Here is a 21,615-nt window from a genome sequence, read left to right as displayed (position 1 = left end):
TCTCTTGAGGATACATAAATCCTTCCACACAAGTATGTTCCAAGCAGACATTATTAGCAATTGGATTTTCCTCTCAATTGAGTTGACACTTCATCTTTGGAAGAGATAAATTATTTTGACGTAATGATGATATTACCAAAAGTAATTTTTTAAGTCGTTCCATACAAAAAAATGTCCACTACTACTTCATAACTGATCTTCTGTGACCATCTTTAATTTGGCTGTATTATATTTTGTTGTAGCAAGATACACACGTTTATGACCTTCCTTTTTCTAAAGAATTTGAACAGGCAGTGTTGGGTGGAGGTGCTCTCCTTCTGACAGCGTAGCTGCTGGGACACCAGCCACCAGCAGGTGGAGCCCAAAGGCGCCGTCTACCCCTGCTTTTTCCTGAACCTCAAAGAACCTCAGCACCTGAGCTCCCTAATCTTTAGCACTACTCAGTCAATAAAGGAGGATACATTTGAGTCACCTGGTGGAAAATGGCTGTGCTCTGTGTGTATGAAATCAGACACAGAATGTTAAATGTTGCATGATTTCTCTTGTGTGAGATATCCAAAATATAAAGACTAAAGTAAAAGGGAGATGGCAGAGAGACAGACTTTGTGGAGATGGAAAGGAGATCTGGGGATGTTGACAGGGGAAAGGAAGGGAAAGCAAGAAGAATTAAGAGCACATGTATATGTGCTAATGGTCCACCATGAAAATATCATGCCCTGACATCATATACTAACAATAAAAGAAAGAAATGCAGCATATAGAAGAGCATTGATGGCAAAAAAATCACCAAAATATTGAAATTAATAATGATGCCAAAAGCAAGATGGATTCACACTGCTCTAATCACCGCTGAATTAACATTTTGATTTTACAGCATTTAAAAGCATGACATAAACAGAGAAAGCCCATCCACTGTCTATATTTTCTTGTCACTTCCTGTTTCTGACATTGGTCTGAAAACCAAGGAATTCCCCAACCCCCCCCCCTTATGTCTGCAGTCTGTCCTGTGTTTTGTTTTCTTACCAAGATATTTCCAATGCATCTTTAGTAACAGTAATAATAGCACAATATAAGACACAATGGAAAACGGAAACCCACTTGCTCAAGTCAGGTATTAAATCTAGACAAAGTTGAGGACAGAGTGGAGGGGCCTTTGAACAGCAGTAACTGCATTAGCAAGACTTTTCAGAAGTAGAGTGAGATGAACCAACAACGAAGGAATTGGTCCTGTGAAGCAGAAGCACAAGTGAGTGACCATCCAGTCAGACCCTCAGGGAGATGCCCCAGGAGAGGATTTCCACAGGGACCAGACTGCAAGGTGTGACAGTAGCCATTGGCTGCCGGAGGACTGGTTATCTCAGATGATTATGTCATTTCTTTATTTATTATTCCTCCCATCCATTGTTTTTGTGGTACTGCTAAGCCTGAACAATGCCTGAAAAGCTGCTTGCAACTTTTCTGGATGTGGACAACTAAAGATATTTTGATTCTTCAACTCAGTAAGAAATCTTATATGTATGTATAGGGCAGGTGATTTTAACTCAGACTAGGCACTTTTCTGATAGGATCAAAAAAGGACATCATGGTTTTTAAAATAAAATAAACAGTATACATTTTGATGTAATTCTATTTTTTAATCATTCAGACCTAATAAATAAATATTATTCATTTTACAAAACATGGATCATTCATCTTAGAAAAGCCATATAAATAGCTATATAACAGTTTTACTGATTTTTCTATTTAGTTATTTACTTAATGGTTTTCCTACCATTGAAAACTAGTTCGGGTGAGTTTCTAAATGTTGTAAACAAGACTGCAAGAAAGATCACTCTGGTGTGCAACCAAACAACTGTATAGCCTATGCATTTCACTGACTGAAGTATTGAACACTGCTTTACTGGTTTATTTAGGATGTCTTTGGGGAGATGAGGGGGATTCAACGATATTTCTTTATGAAAAAATTCACACAGAAAAATTGGAAGAATCATAAAACGAATATTCAGGCGCTCCCCCCAGTCACCTGGGATCTTCAGTTGACAAACTTAGCCACAGTGATTTGATTTACTCCTCAGTCGACTACAATATATTGTCAAGAAATGTACCCAGAGAATGTACAGGGATTCCACAGCCCTTTACATGTCTCTTAATATCTTTCTGTGCAGCTTTAACACAAGGACTATTGACTTGGAATAGCCTGCCACACTTTTTAGCTCAAAATCCAAATATTGTTCTAGCAACCTCTGATCTTGTCCTTGGAAGATCGAGACGGCTAAGTTGGAGGAGGCCTGCTGACCTAATGTCATCTCATGGTGCTCATATAATTCCAATCTAGCTGCTTGCAGACATTTGTTTTCTAACTTTAAATGTAAAAAGACTCAGAAGAACACCTCCACATGGTATTCTCTCCTCAGTCCTCTTGACTTGTGCTGGAGATTTCCCATCATCTACACACAGCAGTTTTCAGTAGGGAAACTTGAGCTCAAGCGAGTTTCCTCTGGCTTATTGGCTACCTTTGCTTCCAAAACTTTTCTGTCTCTTCTTTAGGATTAGCTGTTATTCATGAGTCTCCCTTTCGCCCTCTGGCCTCCCCATCTGTCAGCTCTGCCTGTGCGTTTCATCTGTGTGCTGGAAGAACTCTCCAGCGTCTCCTAGTCCTAAGGCTAAATCTCTCTGTGCTGTGACTTCCAGTCCCTCTCACTTCTTACGCAATTTTCAGCACTACAGTTCTTTTCCTGCAAAAGGTTTCTTACAGTGTTGAGCTTCCTTTCTTCTGACTTGATGTCTCTCTTTCTCTCTCCATGTGGCTGCTTATCATCTCCAATTTCATCTTCTGTTTCACCCATCCAAACCACCTTGAATTACATTGACAAAAATGGGAAGAAAGTTTTCCAATTTTGTCCTCTTATTCAAGTAAATTTTTTTTTCAGTTTGTTCTCTAGAGAGAAACTGAACCCTATCTAGTAAATAATCCTTTCCTTCTCTTGAGGTGCTCCACAAACCTTGCTCTTTTTAGGATACATTTATTCATTTAGTTATTTCCTGTGAGGTCAAAGCTCTCAACACTTGGAGATAAGCACGCATATCCCTGTTTCACTTTGCTCACTATGTAGAGGCCCCTGAATGTCTCTTTCAAATCATAAGCTGGGGAGGGATTTATCAAGACTTTACACACAAGCACTTGCTTGAATCTCCCAAATATATGTCAAAGATTGTACTAGAGTGATAGGAACAGCAGGTCCCAAAGGCCCGGATGCATTAGAAAGGGACCCTCATGCTTGTGCCTTCTATCTAGAGCAAGGATGGATGAAACTCTCACATATCGTTGCATTTCAAGCTCACCTACTATGCCACAAGGACTCCCAGGCTTTTGCTTTTGGGAAGTTCTCCTGTGATTTGCTGATGTTTCTAAGATGACAATACTAACAGAAACTTCGACTTTGAAAAATGCTCTTTTTAAAACAAACATCAACAACATGTAAATGAAAGGATAAAACTGAATTGGACGCTTTAGTGTTTTTTGATTTTTTTCATGCCATCTTTATGCACTCTTACAATGAATTTCTTTTTCTTTTCTTTTCTTTTTTTATACTATCCCTGGGGTAAATGATAGAACTAATAAAAACATAGGATTTGTAAATTTTAAAATTTACCTCACTTATATCCTGAAATGGTTACAGAAGAGTTTATAGCAGACTTAAAGTACAGTCATCCTCCTGACATTGCTCTTGCAGACAATCTGGCTGGGAGGTGGCCGAATTCCAGGTTTATTGGTTTACCCCAAATACAAAAAAGAATAACTGTGATGCATGGATGGGTTTCTGCTTGTCAGTTTCTATACATGTATGCACATCTGTAACTTGCAGGGGAAACTGACATTTACAATGCACCTATAATTCTCCAGCTGGCAGCCCAGGGTTTAACATTTATTGTACATTATTCTTCTAACAATCCAAGTAGAGATTACTCCCAAAATTTATACAAAATTAGCTCATACCTACAGGTTAAGTAACTCACCCAGTCACTAAATGAAGATCAGGACAGTGTGTCAAAGTCTGTGTGCTTTTTTTGTTTTGTTTTGTTTTATGCTAATTCACACCCAAGAAAATACACCTTTCAAATTAGGGAGTTTTACAGCAATGCTGAGACCTGATGTATCGCCTACAGATCATCTACTTCCTAGTGATAGAACATGAGTGTGTATCCTTACACAATGAATGCGTTCTCTTTCATTCTGGAATGCTACTCTTAATGAGAATCAAATATTTAAAACAAATTTTGCTCAATTCATGTGTTATGGGGCATCTAAGAAAACACAATTAATAGCAAATTATACAAATTAAAAGACATGAAGAGGCCAGTTGGATAGAATTTCTTTATATTATTTTTACCAATTGACTTACAGACTTTATTGTCTAGAAAGATATGTACAGCATGGGATAGTGGGAAAAAGTTCAGCTGATCTTTGCCTAGATTTGTCTAGGCAGTACAAGTGAGAATACTCAGACACTTGGACAGCCACGGCTAGGTTCACCAGTTAGACACTGACGTCACCACAAAGCTGGAGGGTCCAAAGGCCCAATGCTCTCATCTTATGAAGAAATATGATGGGGTGGAAGTAGCACTAGATAGAGATGGAGTTTTAGTTCTGGCTCTTCTGATAATTACCTGGGGAGCTGGAAAACTCCCTTTGGACCTGACTGTGTAAACTCATTGGGAAAAGTAACAAAGGGAGAGAAACACAGAGGGAATCCCAGTCCCCAAGTACCACACTGCCTTTCTCTGTACATTCCTAACTCTGGATCCAACTTGAGCTATTGACCTGTCTTAAGATCTTGTGTTTTTTTTAAAAATACAAGACCTTCTTCAGGATCCCATTTTAAAAACTGTCTCAGAATGTAGGATATGCAGAACATCAAAAGGTTTCCCCTACCTGGACACAGGCAAGCAGTTGGTTCTTCTCTTCACATAGGTTATACTGAAGAAAATACAGGTCATAATTTCCCTCCAGTGACACTGGAGGGGTGAGGTCTCCTTTGGAACAGCAGGCCTCCAGGGCATCCTTTGAAAAGTGGCTCCTGGCATTACAAATCTCATCTGACACATTTATGTATTTCCCTCCAGTAAAGGAATACAGTAGGAGTTTCCCTCCTAGCCCTCATCTCAATCACCTTTCTTCGGTCTACTCTCCAAGTCTTGCCTACTAACCCATCATTAGCCCTCAGCAGTCTGGTCCCAGTACAGCCCCACTGCTGGCAGCAGGGTTGCCATGGCAACATGCACAGAATTAGCTTCACAACTTCTTTGCAAAATTAAGATTTCCTGTAGAGATGCAAAAGTTAATGAATTTTTGGTTAATTTGGTCATTATGGTCAGGGCAACATATCCCACAATGATACATATCAGTATTTAAAATTCTCAATAGTGATTAACATGAACAGGAGAAGTGAACCTATTTTTTGATGCAAATGTAAATATAGTATATTGTGCTCGCTCTGAGATGAGAAGATGAGAGATAGCAGCTTCTGAAGAAGCCATCATGGACCTTTCAATGGGGATGGCTAATCCTTTGCTACAGGGGTGATTTTATTCTTTTTTTCCTTTAGTTTTTATAATGCTGGTGATGGAGTCCAAGGCCTCATGCATTTGAGGTAAGTACTCCAACACTGAGCCAACCACATAGAGTTTGTTTCTTTTTAATGCTTGTGCCACACAGTAAACATTTTGCCCTGCCTGGTTACACTGCTTTCCAATAATACAGAAAGCACATGTTAGCCCAGCGTGATAGCACAGGCCAATAATCCCAGCTCTCAGAAGACTGATGCAGAAGGATCTCAGTGAGTTCAAGGCCTGCGTGGGCTACATACTGAATCCTAGGCCAGCCTCAACTATATAGTGAATCCCTGTCTCAGAAAACAACACTAACACCAAGCAAATGAAAAAAGAAATCAAGTTCCTGGTTCATTTTGACTTTGCGGCTACAGGCTAGGAGCACCCCTTGGGTCTCAGTACAGGTTGTGGGAAATCTTTAGGCCTTTATGGAGAGAGTGAAGCCTAGCTAATGCCTCATGGCCTTGCTAGATGTGACATGAAATTAGTCAGATCTACCTTTACACAACAGCACCTGGCATAGTGGGGAGATGGTGATCTCTAGGTTTGAATTTCACCTCATCACTTTCAAAGTGTGTGATCTGGGTTCAACCACTGTCTCTCTGTTTCCTTAATCTGGGACATGGGGCTTTGATACCTAAGTGATGCCATGGCCATGGTGGCTGTGACAGTGCACGTGAAACGCAAGCACTCAGCAGCATGGATCATCATGGCACATGGCTCTTTGGCCATCACTTCCCTCCCTGGTGTCTTGATCACACTGTCTTTGCCTACAGACCACACACAGTGCTTCTCACTGGTGGCATCTGAGCTCCTGAGACTTAAAGTTGGAAAAGAAGGTGACTCGGGGAGAGGGGAGTGTCTGATTTCCAATCAAGCACTTTATGCTCTTCATATTTAAGGTTCCTGCTCAGGATCCTAGCACACTAAGGAGGATAGTCAGAAAAGCAGGGAGCATTTCTTCCCTGAAGTGTTGAGGAAAGGCCAGAACTGTGCCACACACCCTGTGGGCTTCAGTGCCCTGTTATCCCTGGACTGAAGGTGACTCTGCATGTTCACTCACTAGGCCAGAGGGTGCAGGCTGAGGGAGGATGAACCTTTAAGGCTCTTCCAGGTACAAACTGAAACTCCAGATAAGGGCTGGGCTGGGTGTAGAGGTTGGCGGCTTCATGGTCTAAAGAGTGTTTTTCTTTCTTCATATGAAATAAGCCTGGTGTTATACAGAATACTTTATTGTCTGATAGCTAGGAATGTCATCAATGGACGCTTAAGACATTAGGAGATAAATATATATATATGCAGATATAGATGCTAATGACAAAGCCATATTAATATCAAGCTAAGCACTAGATTTAGTATATGTCAAAAATTATACACTAAAGTGGATGCAAAACTATTATATAATCAAAGATGGTCTGATTTCATATATATGAAATATCCACACTAGATAAACTCATCTACAAGGCAGACTGGGGGGGGGTACCAAGGGCTGGGGGGGCGGAAATGGGCATAACTGCTCAATGGCAATGGGGTTTTAAATTGGAGGGGATGAAAATTCTTTGGAACTAGACAGAGGCGATGGTTGTACATTATGACTGTGCTAAATGCTACCGAAATACTAATTTTAAGTGACTGATTTTATTTTATGTGAATATCACCTCAATAAAAAGTGTGAGCCAAAAGTAACAGTTTAAAAAGAAATTACTAGGTTGCCAGTTGTGGTGGTTCATGCCAGTAATCCTAGCATTCTAGGAGGCTGAGGCAAGAGGGTGGCAAGTTCAAACCCAGTGTGGGCAATTTAATTTAGCAAGATCCTGTCTCAATAATAATAATAATAATAATAATAAAAACCAAGATGGAGCTCAATGTGAAAATCCTGGGTTCAATCACCAGTACCACCACCAAAAACAAAAAACAAACAAAACAAAACCAAAAAACTAGATAGCCAAAATCAATAAACAGCTCTTCAATAGGGAAAAGATAATCTGAATGTTGATGTTCTATTCTCCTGTAATTCTAGTATCACTCTGAACAAATCACTATACCACAAAATTCCCCTGAGTCCCACTGCAGAAGGGGTTCTGGATCACCAGACCTCAGAAGGCAGGGGACACGGTTTCTGTGTTTGGCACTCAGCTATTCCATGTCAGTACCTGGCAAACCCAGGGCCACTTGCTCCAAGACATGTGAGACACTGGTTACCACCTTGTTAACTTTGTATTCTTCTTGGATGCTTTCATCTCTCCCTGTGACTTAGTGCAATGGTAGAAAGATCTGGGCCTGACCTCTGTGTTGATGCATCTGTGGATGCATCTTGGCCATCACCTGCTTTTCCTGCTACTTCTCAAACCACCTTGAAGGAGGAACCAGCTGAGATCGCTGCTAGTTCTATCATGTCCCTGTCATGGCACTCAGTGTGAACGGCTCTGGAAAAAGGAATGCCTCCTTAGAAAGCGCAGTAGTGCTCATGAGATGCAACTTCTGCAGGACTCAAGAGCAAATCTGGGTTAATGGAGATTCTCTTACTGTTTGTGACAGGAGGCAACCATTTGGAACTGGTACACACACATCTACTGCATTCTTTTTCTCAAGAGTATGTCTCTCACTACTTCTGTTTATTTGCTTCTCACCACTTTTCATGATGGTGACAATAATGATGTCATCAAACTATTCTTGGTCCTGGCACCTGTAGGTGCCAGATCTAGGAACTAGTAAGATGTATTATGTCTCAGGATTCAGAGGAAGCTTTCAGGTAATTGTTACTAACTCCATTTGGCCTCAGAGGCAATCGGGCTCAGATGCACAGACCTACTGTGGAGTAAGAATGAGAAAATCAGCACTGCTTTTGATCACACAATGGGTAGCTTGTTTCTCTCAAACAGGAAAAAACCTCCGGTATCTGAATGGAAAGAGGGAGAAAGAAAATGACCACAGGAATAGTTTCATTCAAAGAGACAGAGCTTTACAGCCCTTCTGGACCCTTAGATCAGAAATCAATGATTCAGAATTTCCAAGGCATGAAGAAAGGATCTCTGATTTCAGATCAAACATTTTTCCTGATTCTATTTCTGGTTCCTCTTCGTGTCCATGGCAGACTAAGGAGGAGTGGCCCAAGCAGCAAAGGGCAGTGTAGACAGAAAAAGAAAGGGCAGGAAGGGGATACAGACAGCACTTTCACTGGGAAGGGGTTTGGCACTGAAGTCTCTGTGCTGTCACGCTCAGATTAAGAGAGAGAAAGAGATAAAGGTAAAATATGATTCATCTCCAAAGCTGTCACTTAATATGTGTTTATGTATGCACATATGCAGCTAGCTAGATGATTTAATTTAAAGCATGCTTGAATCTGAGCACTTAGGGTTGGGCAATCATTCTGTGTTAATGAAGTGTGAAGTGTAAATCCAGTGCCCTGGCTCCCTCTGGTCTTCTTCAGGGTCTTCTCTGACACTTTGGGAGGTCACCCCTTGAGGCACGGTGGGAACCCCAGCTGGGGTGTTTACATCTGTACAAGGAGAAAACACCAATGCTGGTTCCCTGCAAGAGACTCCGAGGGAAGGCTGCTGGAACTCTGAAAGGTCATAGCCAGCAGTCTATGTAAACCATGACGCAAGAGCCTGATCCATTCACTGCATCTCTGTATCTTCCAGGTCCAGACCAGTGCCCCAGTCCCCAGGACCTACATGTGCTCCTCTCAGCTGAGTCAAAGAGAAAATGAGCAGTCAGAGATCTTCCCACCAAGAGCGAGTTCAGCCACCATGGACTTATATAACTCCCATGTATGTGTTTGCTGGAATAATTGGCCTTGACAAGTCAATTTAACCTTAGTGAAATTTTTTAAAAACAAAACAAAACAAAATGTAGTCTACAAAATACTGTCAATATGCTTCACTTTCCAGGATTCTGCAACAATTCAAAAAATATGCTTATCTTGGTCTCTTCTCCATGTATTTACTCTAGAAACAAAGCTAACATTAACTACAGCATATTAATTCTTTTTAAAATAACAGCTGAAAAGGGCATTGGCCTTCTTTATAACAGATAAGTAAAATACAGAAGCTGATAGAAATTAGAGAAAACTAGAAGGGGCTTCTTTCATTTAAATAATTTTTTTTTCTTTATGGCACTGGAGACTGAACACAGGGTTCCCAGTCCTTTTTAGTTTTTATTTTGTGAGACAGGGTCTCACCAGCTTGCCTGGGCTGGTCTTGAACTTGCAATTCTTTTGATTCAGCCTCCTGAGCAGCTGGGATTACAAGTGTATACCACTATGCCTGGCTAGAAGGAGCCTTTCTTTTAGAAAAGGAAATAAATGGAAGTAAAATTTTATTTTCTGAAAAGAACTAATACATAATATAATATGATATAATATAATATAATATCTCACTATATATATATATATATATATATACATATATATATATATATATATATAGTGAATGATTACCTATAACCAAATGATATATTATGAATTGATCCCTTATTCATCTTTAATTCTTTGGTGTATATACTGAAACAAGTATTGACATAATTTTCCCCTAAAGATTCTTTTCATTATTAAAATAGTAGAAACAGCTGGAGAAGATGAAGAAACTGTTTTAATGTCTCCTGAAATTCCAGCCATGGTAGAACTTAGGGCTCTGGGCAACAAAGCAACCCGCTCACCTCGCTGGCCGTGAGCCTACTAGTGTGTGGGTTGAGAATCAAACATCCCATCCCCCCACCCCTGTTAGCAAATGGGAGCCAGAGGTCTGAGCATCTCTTGAGAGGTGACCATATGCAATATAGCAAACAGGGGGGACTTCCTTCTACCATCTCTTTGAAGGCAAATATTGTTATCCCTGTTTTGCTTTATTTTGATTAATTCTATTGCTCTATTCAATATTCTGTTTTGATAGGTTTTATGATGTACTGTATTTCATTTTATTTTGTTATATCTGAGTGAAAAGACAACTACTGTGAAGATAACAAGATATACTATGGTACTTATTACTGTTATCTTGGTACCCTGCTGTGAAGTTCTGTACCAGTTTCACTGCATTGTCTCAATTGGCTTTGTTCTGTCTTGTGCTGTTGTATTTTAACTACCTTCAAAATTAAAAAAAAAAAAAAAAAAGAAAAGAAGAAGAAACCGTTTTTAAAATGCACCCTGTGAAAGGCCAGGTGTGATGGCACATGCCTGTAATCCCAGCACTCAGGAAGCTGAGGCAGGAGGATCATTGCAAGTTTGAGACCATCTTGGGCTACAAACTGAGCTCAAGGTCAGCCTGAAATGCTTGGTGAGACCCAATCCGAAAAAGACAAAAATAAATAAACAATAAATAAAATGCACCCTGTGGATATACTGGTAAAATTTGAGGTTGTATGGAAAGATTAAAGACAATATATAGAGAACAAAACAACAAGCAGAAATGTAGTAATTAAACTTTTCTTTAGAACCTTAGGTGTTCTCTGGAGGAACTACTATTAAATCTCTTGTTTTTGAAATCATACTTGACATTTTTTCCAAAGAAACCACCACAAACTTCACTTCACACGATATGTACTCTGTCAAAACCTGAAATAATAACTGTGTGGCGACATTTTGAGAGCAGAAAGGATTACCTCCAAATGTCACGTCAGCCGATGATGACAGCCACAGCCAGCTTTAATTAATGCTAGGGACACACATGGACTTCTATGTTTTTACAACTAAATACCACACACCTAGCAACACCAGAGGGCTTTCTTTGGAAAAATAACCGTAATATGTGTGATTATTGTGTCTAGCAGAAAAAGCTACAAATCCAGTGGCTATTATTTTCCTAGGCCAAAGAGAAAAAAAAGAGACGAAGTGCTTTCAGCCACAGATGTCCATTTGGTAAGATTAGACCAAAGTGCGTTGCCGTAAATTGTCCTTTCTCAGCTAACACCCTTGCTATTAGTTTTCAGTCCTTATGGCTAAAAGAACTTGCTGGAATCTTTGTCCTTCTTTAGAGAGAGACATCATAGTGCGAACACTATACGTACTGTTTTTACACCACCTCTGGGGTTCAGGAGGTGTCTTAATGCTTCCACAAATTCTCTAAATGGCTTTCATTTCATAAGGAATTGCAATTTTTCATTTTCTAAAGTTCACCTAGAAACTTTAAAAGGAGAAGTCTATTTCAAATACAGAACTCTTCCAAATACCTCCTCATCCAACAGTAGGGAACTCGGTTTCAAGGATACTTAACACCTGTGCCACACTTTGCTAAATAACTTTAATATCATGTTAGTTAAAAAGATGGTAAATCATATTCAGGTTGAAAATCCTGGTTTTGAAAACTTTGAAATGCTTCAAAATTTCTCACTTGAAGATTACTAAATATACTGCTTAAAATTAAATTCAGGTTATGTGACTCAGGTATAAACAAAAATGAATTTCTTGTTTAGATATGGGTCCCATCTCCAAGATGTCTCTTTATATACATGCAAAACACTTCTGGTTTCAAGCATTTTAGGTAAAGAATACTCAACACGTACATATTAGTGCATGATAGGTACCTTAAAATTGCTAGGCACTAACATTATTCACTGGAAAACCAACTGGATTCCATGAAAACTCAAAAACCCACTTATAGAAATTTAAACCAAGTGTAAGTGTGGGAGTAGCTGATGATGGTAGTCTGAGAAGGGATCACAGGGAATGAATCATGTCTGTCCTTAGCATATGAGTTTGCCTATTTTCTATCTCCTATCTGGTGCACAAAATCAAACACTGAGCCTGTTTAAATCATGAGCACAGTGGCATTAGCCTTATATGGAACAATCTGGGGCATGAATCAGTGTAATTCTAAGGCTCCAGTGAAGAGGTCAAGATGAAATCTATGTTGCTATTTGAAAATAGGAACTTGATGTGAACTTTTCAGAATCAATGATTTCCTTCAAAACTTCAACCAGTATCTTTCTAGCTACCTGGCATCCAACATATTCATGTTAAAATCAATTATTTCATGAATGGTAGCAACAGTAAAAAAAAATCTGTTTTTTTCTTTCTTTTGTTGTTTAAGTAAATGGCAAGGCTAGGGTGGGTGGAAAGATCAAAATTTGGCACTACGGAAAATGTCATATCTATACTGAATTGTTCAGATTCCCATGAGTCGGGAAGTGACTGCCAGAAAGAAAAACCCAAAAGAAAGCACTCCTCCACCTTGACATCCACACAAGCAATGAATGCTTCAAGGATGGATTCAGCCTAAACATAGGAGTATTAACTGTTCTTTTCCAATAACTATACAATGAGTAGTATACTCATTTTAGCCTAGCTGGACACATCTCTTGTTTTCCCCACAGGTCTTGGTCTAACTCTGTATCTTTAGAGGAAAAATATAGCAGTTTTTGAAGTTATTCTCAATTAGCATTTTGAACTTTATTATTTGCTTATTTTCTATTCTATTAATTTGACAGACAATCTACCCTTTCCCCAGCAAAATGGCCTTAGGCACAAAGACATGAAATATAACTTCCATTTCCTTAGATACCTAATCTAGACAGCACCATTTCTGGTAACAGGGGAATTATATTTCTGTGTGTGCATGACCAATGAAGGCTGTAGTAAACAAAATCCTAACTGAAACTCTTGGGAGATATTTTGCCGCATTTCATAAATAAACCTTTTTATTTAACATGGTATTTTCAGCTCCATACTTTCATTGGTGTTACATTACTAATGATCTCAGAGCCCAGTAGAGCTCAGTTTAGTTTGTAACGTGACTGCCTTTTCTGACTCTGTGGCTCCTGGCAGGAGCAAGGTTCAGCAGACAGATGGGTCTACATCCTAGCATTAAGTATGTCCTCAACTCCCACTGATCATAAAAGCTGACACACCCAATTCTGAGCAAATGGTTGTACACACAGAAGTACTGACAGATTCACAGATTTGTAATACGGACTTTCAGTCTGCTGTTGGTTCTGCACTGACTGAGAAGGTTATTATTATAAATAATCAATATGTAGACACAATCAGCAATTTTATCCTTATGGTTACCATATGCAAGGACACCTCTCTGGGCATCACAGGTAGAGCAGAGTTAAACAGGTCTGAGTCCTCATAGCTTCTAACATCTACCATCTTTCACAAAAGGGCCAGACCTCTGGTGGCATGACAGTTGTCTCCACATCATAAGATCAAGTCTCTGGAAATCCCCTGTTTTAAATATTCGAAGGAACGGAGTCTCCTTATCAAGGTAATGAAGCTACATGAACATAGGGAGCCACGAAGACATGGATCTGCTTTGGCACAAGTGACACACATGAGAGGATCATGAGATGACAGTGACAGTGAGAGGGAGGGATGAGAGGAAGAGGGGACAGGAGGTGGTGCTCACCATTGCCTCCTCCACTGGCTCCTCAGCCTGTGTTTCCAGCCCAAGGTCCATCCCAGCAGCAGCTATGGTGGCAGCAGGCGGCTCCTCTGCTTTGAGCTCTGTGGGCACAGCCTGTTCAGATTCAGCCTTCGAGTGTTTGTTTGAGGGTTGGGAGAAAAAGATTCGACATGTGAACAGGTAATATGACAGAACTATGGGACAATCAGGATTCATCTTTGTCACTAAATAGGCAATGAACTTCATTAAATCCTTGTTGAAAAACAAATCCTTGCATTTGGCATCACAAAGCTTTACAGAATAGAAACACCTCAGAAGAGACCGTCGATAAACTTCGCTTTTGTAATCAAGAAGTATTGATACCCTTTAGGTTAACCAAACGCTCACTTTGGCCCATTTAGTTTACTTACTGGCAGTATTACTCATTTCTCTATGACTTCCACTTACTTCTCTATGATCCTCGAATGGTACTTTCTGCTATTTATCACTGAGACAGACACACAAAAACACACTAATGGTTTCCATCTTTCTCAGCTACAGGGAGTAAGGGAGAAATTACTGGGCACACAAATCTGGAACATTTCAGGCTTAGTAGTATCACATTGCACCAAAACATCAAGGTGCCATCCCAATATTCAGACCCATAAGACCCAAAGGATCACTGTGAATTTTAGTGTCCACTCCCACAGTTGGCAGGAGGAGGTCAGTTATGTGGCTGCTTGCCAGGACACCAGGACAATGACAAAGTGATGCATTATGGTAGGCTCCTGTTTAGTCCCTTTTCTCCCTTCTTCCTCCAGCAGAGTCCCTATCCATCACTTTATCTCACACAGTAAATCAGTTCTTTGAAGAACCACAAGCAGGATTCTCTATGATCTCAATTAGATCCTTTTAATTAGTGTGAGTAAGGGGAATCCCTTTGTCCCCATGGAACCTCTATACAGGGACATCATCCTGATTCCAATGATATGTTGAATCAGCTCTCCATCATCTCTAGCCCAAGAACTTTTCTAGCTCTAAAATTATGGCTATAAAATACCAACAGACCATGAATAGCACCACAGCCAATGTATGTTACTGAAAACATTCCTTCATTCTACATTCTAGTGAGGTACTAAGCATATTTACCTAGAGGCTTATTTTATTAAAGGAATGACCAATAGAGGGCTCATTAACTCTTTTCCATCAAAACACTTAAACTAAAAGTTTAATAAGAAGTGTCCAGTTAATACTTTGGAGAAATCAGTAACTTCTGCAAGGCTCTCACTGTAAGTGACCAAAAGCTATGTCTGTATCTCCTATGATTCATCCGAGTCAGTGCCCAAATTGAAGTAAGTTCCATGGAGAAGTTGTGTCAAAGTTTTTCTGACATAATGGGAAATATGCAATAATGGATGGCCCAGTGCTAAGTAAATATACAAACATATTTTCTTAGGCCCTCCATCAAATCAGTGATTGTGATGCAGGCTATGACCACACCACTGATCTTTCTAAGGAGTATAATAAAATTAAAGGATACTTTAGTAGACAAGTATGCACAGATCTGATATCTTTCTAGGCATTTATAACCTTCAAGAGGCAGGCAATACAATTTTTAAGAAAGAAGGAGATAAAATTCACTCTAATATGTTCTCAAGAGTCCTTTATGGGAAAAAGCTTCATTTTCATTGTTCTAAAAGAATTATCTTCATAGCAACAGATCCTGTAAATACTCAGGGTCTGATCTTTCCATGTGGGAAGCCACGGTGATTTGCTATGACAACACGGTACCCAGTGACCTAGACAGGAGAGGACATAAAAGGTAATTTGACAAAGTAGAAAGCAACCCGTGAGCAAACTCTGCTTTCTGGCAGTCTTAGTCCAGGCTACAGAGGAAGCCTCAAGGCAGATAAGGATCCAAGAGATATTTCAAAACACAGATCTCATAAATTTACCATTGTACAGTTTGAAAACATAAAAATAACTTAAAATGAAGGCCCATATTTGCATAGGAGCTCGAGTTTACTGAGAAATCTGAGGAAATTATAAAGTTTTACATAAGTTAAGAATAACTAGGGTGACTTCATAAATGAATCTTAATTGCATTTGTTTATTGAAATTATACAAAACAGTGGTAGCATGGTGTGAAGAGGAAATAGGATTGGTTATGTTCCTGTAAGTCACGACATGTACCACCTGACAGTATCACCTGAACTATAGGATGGCACTGCAGCTTAAATTCTTGTGGCATAAATGCAACTCACTAAAGAACGAGTGGGGGTAAAGCATGGCTGGATATAAAATCTGCTACTAAAATTCAGAAGCAGTATCACTCTTCTCTCCCTTCTCATATAATGTAAAACTAAATATTTTGTAACGATATAAAAACAAAGATAAATCATAAATAACACCTTGTAGAAAAATCTGAAATAATCCTATAGGAATTGTGCCCTGCCTCAGCCATTTATTTCTATTTACTTTTTTCCTACAAAATGTTTCCTTTGACAAAGGGATTGTCAGCCTACTGTTTGCTGGAAAAACAATCACTATACATTCAGAGATTCTGTAGATCCTTTGCATTGAAGCAAAACACCAATATAGCTTAATTTTCAAAATCATAAATGGAATTCTTCCTTTAGATGAAAATGGACAGTGCAGTCTTGGAGCACATATTTTAGAATCCTTTGGGATATATAAAAGCCAGGTCAGTGCATTGGCAGAGCAGATGGCATGGGAGAATGAGGCAAGAATCACACAGTGGTAACCTGTAAGCCCATATTTATAGTAACTCACAATAGCTAAAAAAAAAAAGTCTATATGCTTAACAACAGATGAGAAGAAAATGTGATACATACACTTATATGTGTGTTATAGAGATCCAAATATACAGAGAGAGCCATAGTGAAGGAAATATATATCCAGTCATAATGAAGAATGAATTTGTGTTGTTTGTAGGAAAATGTATGGATACTGGGACCGTGATGTTAAGTGAAATAAATCAGGAATAGAATATTAAAATCATGGGTTTCTCTTATATGAGAACTCCAAAATTATAAATAACTTAAAGAGTAAAATAAAGGTAGATGTTTTGGAGCAGGGAATGAGGAGAAAGTGGGAGAAAAAAGTAAAAGAAGAAGGGATTTAAAAATAATCAAGCTATTATATATATATATACATATACATATATATATATATATATATATGCATGTATATCTCCAACTCCTCCAAATGGATGCAAATGCCATGCACTACAAACATATACAAAAAAATTATAAAAAAGAATCTGGATGGATAGATAGATGGATAGATAGATAGGATGACAGGAAACTCGAAGAGAAACTTTTGAAAAGGGCTTTTGAAAAGAAACTTTTTGAAAACTGATAAATAAGAAGAGGAAGAAAGGAAGAAGAATGAAATGGAGTTGAAAATGATCCAGATATGTTAAATGAATGTACCAATTTCCTAAAATAAAACCTCACCATCCTGTATTAGTAATGTGCTCTTCAAAAATTAAGAGTGTATTCACAATCCAATATGGTGCTTGCTTCCTAGTCCTGCCTCTCCCATCCTGGGAGAGCTGGTTTAGTGAGAACTGCAAAGGGCCCTGTGAGCAGCTCTGAGCCTCCAGCAAAGTCGATAGTTCAAAGGGTTTCCAACCTGTTCTGTGGGGCCAAAAGATACAGGAAGGGAGCTATACAGCTGACTACTGGCTTCAACCTCTGCTGGAGCAAAAGGGTCAATGAACCAAATGCTTGGGAGTTTCCTGCTTCTAGGAAGATCCTGTACAACCAGAACACATTGAGCAGGTTCACTGTGATTTCCTAGTCTTGCACAGCATAAATGTTAGCAACAGTACTGGACACAAAGAGCTAAGTTCTCCAGTGAAGAGAAGAAACAGAATATCTGCTTCAGAGAATAGGAATGGAGAGAAGGGAAGGACAGGCATGGAAGTTCCTGTGACAAGCTGTAATGGACAGGAAGATGTTCAAAGACATGTATAAACCCCAGGATTCTGGGCCTGGGTCTTTTGTTTGGAAGGAGTAGCTATCAAAGTGGTAGGAGTGAGTTTGATGATGACCAATTGCCTTTTATACCAGTATTTCTCCATTTTCCTTAATCCTTTCACCATTGATAACTAAAAATCTCATCCTCCAGTTCCATCACCCAGGCTGAGAATAACCAATGAACATAAAGAATGAGGCTCTCTGGCTTCTATAATTCATATGAGGCAGTTGCAAGCCACATAGACTCTGTTTTCCTCTTGCTTGTGCAAAAGGCAAAGAAGTATGACAATCCATTGTCAAGTCATTAGAGATAGACTTGTCCTTGCAAAGCTATCAAATTAACCTTTCAGAAAAACTTCCCGGAACAGAATTCGTTACTTAAAATTGAAGTAGTCACAAAAAAACAAAAACAAAAACAAAAACAAACCACTTCGCTCTATTAAACCTATAATATATAATTACACACGATTCCTATGGGAAAATCACTGTGCTGCAGACAATGCCCATGAATTAACTCCAAAGAGCTGAAGTCCTTGCAGTATAGCAGTGCTGATCTCACAAGTGACATCACTCAAGCTCTCTACACTCAGCTTTACTAATAAGCTGTTGAAGCTGTTGAAGCAAAGGTTTCCCATGGTGGCTATGACATGGATCCTAGGAGAAGTGGGTCACAACATTCTGCTCCCTACTCATGCTCTGAGATTTTCTCTTATCAGCTTGCTAGGAATCACAACTGTATCATGCACTCTTTCTTCACACAACTCACAAAATCAAGGGATGAGATGAGAAATAACATAGTGTCAAGCTCAACAAAAAAGTAAGGATCTATTTTGAAGCATAAATTATTGACGCAAAGTCATTTCAATCCTGTGGCTTAAATTATGTGACATGAAAACTCATGTCCTCTAGCCAGGCATGGTGATGCAAGCTTTAATCCGAGTACTCGTTAGGCTGAGGCAGGAAGACTGTCAAACCCTGAACTATGTAAGTGACCCTGTCTCAAACAGAAAAAAAATTCATGTCCTTGATAGATTTACTGTGTTATCTTGAGACCCCCTACCTAGGAGATTTTGGGTTTTGGTAAGATAATGCCTTCAGCAACACACTGGGATTTCACAGATTCTTTCTCTCTTGTTTTCTAGAGAAGAGGAAGCTGTAGAAATTGTGTTTTAGATATTCAAACTATAGACAGAATAGAATGACCAATTTAGTTTAGAATAGTCAGTGGTAACTGGCAACTTCCCCCAAACACCAACCAACTCCAACTTACCAGGTTGCAGATCATACTCTGATCTGCCTGCATTGTGAATAATGAAGTGTCCTGGGGCTGAAAATGGGGGAGAAAACCACAGATTTTTTAAAAACATATTTAAAACTTTTTAAGTCCCTTTTTAAATCAGTTAAATAAAAAATATTAACGAGCAATATTCTAAATATAAATCTGTACCAGCAAAAGATGCTGAGAGTGACTAAACAAACACTGACATCAAAGATATCTCTGGGTCACGGCTCCTCTTCAGGATTGTAGTTAGAAGTTAATTGCTATGGACTCTAAACTTTAAAGTTGCTTTTAAATGCTTGGAATCATATGGGTTATTTATAAGCTATAAGTTAAAATTTTTTTAAAAACATGTTTATGAAATTTAGAAGTTCAGCTAGGAAAAACCTAAAGGAAGAATGATTTTTTAAGAAAAGGCTCACCTCTCATTACACCAGTAGTGCTCTGTACCTTTCTAGATGGAAGACTAGAAAGTTTCCCCAAAAACCTCATCAGCTCAAAATAAAACAAAACAAAGCCTGGAGAATCTGACACCAGGGGCTCCTCAACAGAAAAGATAAGCCAGCAAGCAACCTTTGGTCAAAAAAGGTGGCTAGAACAATGTGCAGTTACCTCTGTTACATCCAGAACCCAAGCTAAATACTAATACTAATAATAAAAAAGTTTTTAAAGTTATAACCTATAAGGATGAAAACAATGAGAAGAAAGATCACAATAAAAAATGGAAACTGGAAAGTAGATAAATGAACAGAAAGTAACTTGGTAACAGAGAGAGAGAAGAAGAAGAAAAGGAAAGAAAAAGAGACAGACAAGATATTTCTTACAAAATATCAAGAATCATAATGATTTCCTCAATAGCAATGTCAAGATCTCATGAACAAACAGCTTTAAAATTCTAAGGGCAAACGATTTATACCTTTAAAATAATGTCTACATAGCTCATTACATATGTAGAAATCAAGACATTTTTAGAGTTTATTATGGTTTAAATCTAAAATTCTCATGTAGGGAAGGTGACTGGATCCAGGAGGCTGCCGTATCCACCAGCAATGAATTCATAGCTGACTGTGCCGGTAGCAGCTGGTAGGGTCCAGTCAGAAGAAGAGGGTCACTGGGGATGTGATCTGGGAGGATAGGTTGGCCTCCCCACTGTTCCTTCTCCCTCTGCTTTCTGGCCACCATGATGTGAGCAGCTTTCCTCCACCCAGACCCTGCTGCCGGGCCACTTCTGGCTGGGAGCCAGCTGACAATGCACTGAAACCGTGAACCAAAATAAACCTCTCCTTTTTGCAGTTATGTGTGTATGGCATTGTGTTTCAGCCACAAGAATGTGACTAAAACAGATTTGTAAGGTCCTGAATATATACCTTCCGTCGCTATGTTCCTCAGGAAGTTCATGGAGGATGTCCTCTACCCAACGAGCATTAAACCACAGGTGAGGATGATCGTCATCCAGAGAGAGGCAAAAGCAACCTCCAGGCTAAACTCACAGGGGAACAGTGAGTCATGGTCACAGTGCCTACAGCCCCAACTGTAGCATCCCAGAAGGACATAAAGCTGATTTCTTCAAGAAGATGAAACTGCTTGAATATCCATATTTTCATCAAGACAAGAAAGGTTTTAAGTAACTAGAGGAGATAAGTACATGGAAAACTAAGCAAACCAATCAACATCCGTAAGATTCTCTAAAGGAAAACAAAAAGTTGGCATGAAAGGAAATGTGAACTTCATGACTCATTTGCTAATAGCATTTATGATATTAAAATATGGCCACAGATTGGCTGGGTTAGTATGATGGAATTCTATCAGAAGAAGGGCAGGAAGAAAAATTAGGCAGAGTAAGGGAAGAAAACACAGTAAGTCCGCACCTTCCAGAGAGAGAAACTCAGAGATAAAGCTTTCAAAATCAAGTAGTGTTAAAATCCATCTGTGCACAGATGGGAACAACTAGAGAATGTGCTAATAGATGTGAGATTTACCTCTAAGAAACAGGAAATGGAGAGTGCACACGACGGTCTGACATTTATAAATAAAACCCTTATAAAATTTTGTTATTTTGAAAGCTACTGCAATAATAACCTTGATAGAAATACAAATTTGATAAAATGAGAAAGGAAACCAATGTCTGTGAGCCAAGCTTCTGAAAGAGTTTTCTGGAGGAGACACATTATTGTCTGTCTTTGAGATTGTGGTTGTCTTTTTTTGGGTGTACTGTGCATGAGTGTGTTTTATGTTTGTGGAGGTAATGGGGAAAATAAAAGAACTTCTAAGCAGAGAGTTTAATTTAAGAATATATTCTGAATACATATTTAGAGAATTCTAGATTCTAATGAAATTGTATCTGATATGTAACACACAGCATTTATCATAGAAAACCCTCTCTTTGAGGTATCCCTTGATGAGG

General features: G+C 39.0%; 1 protein-coding gene across 4 annotated transcripts in view; it reads right to left on the bottom strand.

Annotated features, from left to right (window-relative positions):
- Amph (amphiphysin) overlaps window positions 1–21,615 on the bottom strand; it is a 211,326-nt gene that overhangs the window by 12,504 nt on the left and 177,207 nt on the right. For 2 of the 4 annotated variants that reach the window (XM_063233940.1, XM_063233942.1), the window contains 2 exons: window positions 19,203–19,259; window positions 13,953–14,078 (listed from right to left, as the gene is read on the bottom strand). In XM_063233940.1, the coding sequence (XP_063090010.1) occupies window positions 13,953–14,078; window positions 19,203–19,259 (183 nt within the window). The remainder of the gene's footprint in view (window positions 1–13,952; window positions 14,079–19,202; window positions 19,260–21,615) is intronic. The other 2 variants (XM_063233941.1, XM_063233943.1) reach the window with 1 other exon arrangement.

The sequence above is a fragment of the Cavia porcellus genome, unplaced genomic scaffold, assembly GCF_034190915.1.
Source record: "Cavia porcellus strain 051 isolate PalLab524CR breed Dunkin Hartley unplaced genomic scaffold, mCavPor4.1 scaffold_23, whole genome shotgun sequence".
NCBI lineage: Eukaryota > Metazoa > Chordata > Mammalia > Rodentia > Caviidae > Cavia > Cavia porcellus.
This window is presented reverse-complemented; position numbering and strand designations above follow the sequence as displayed.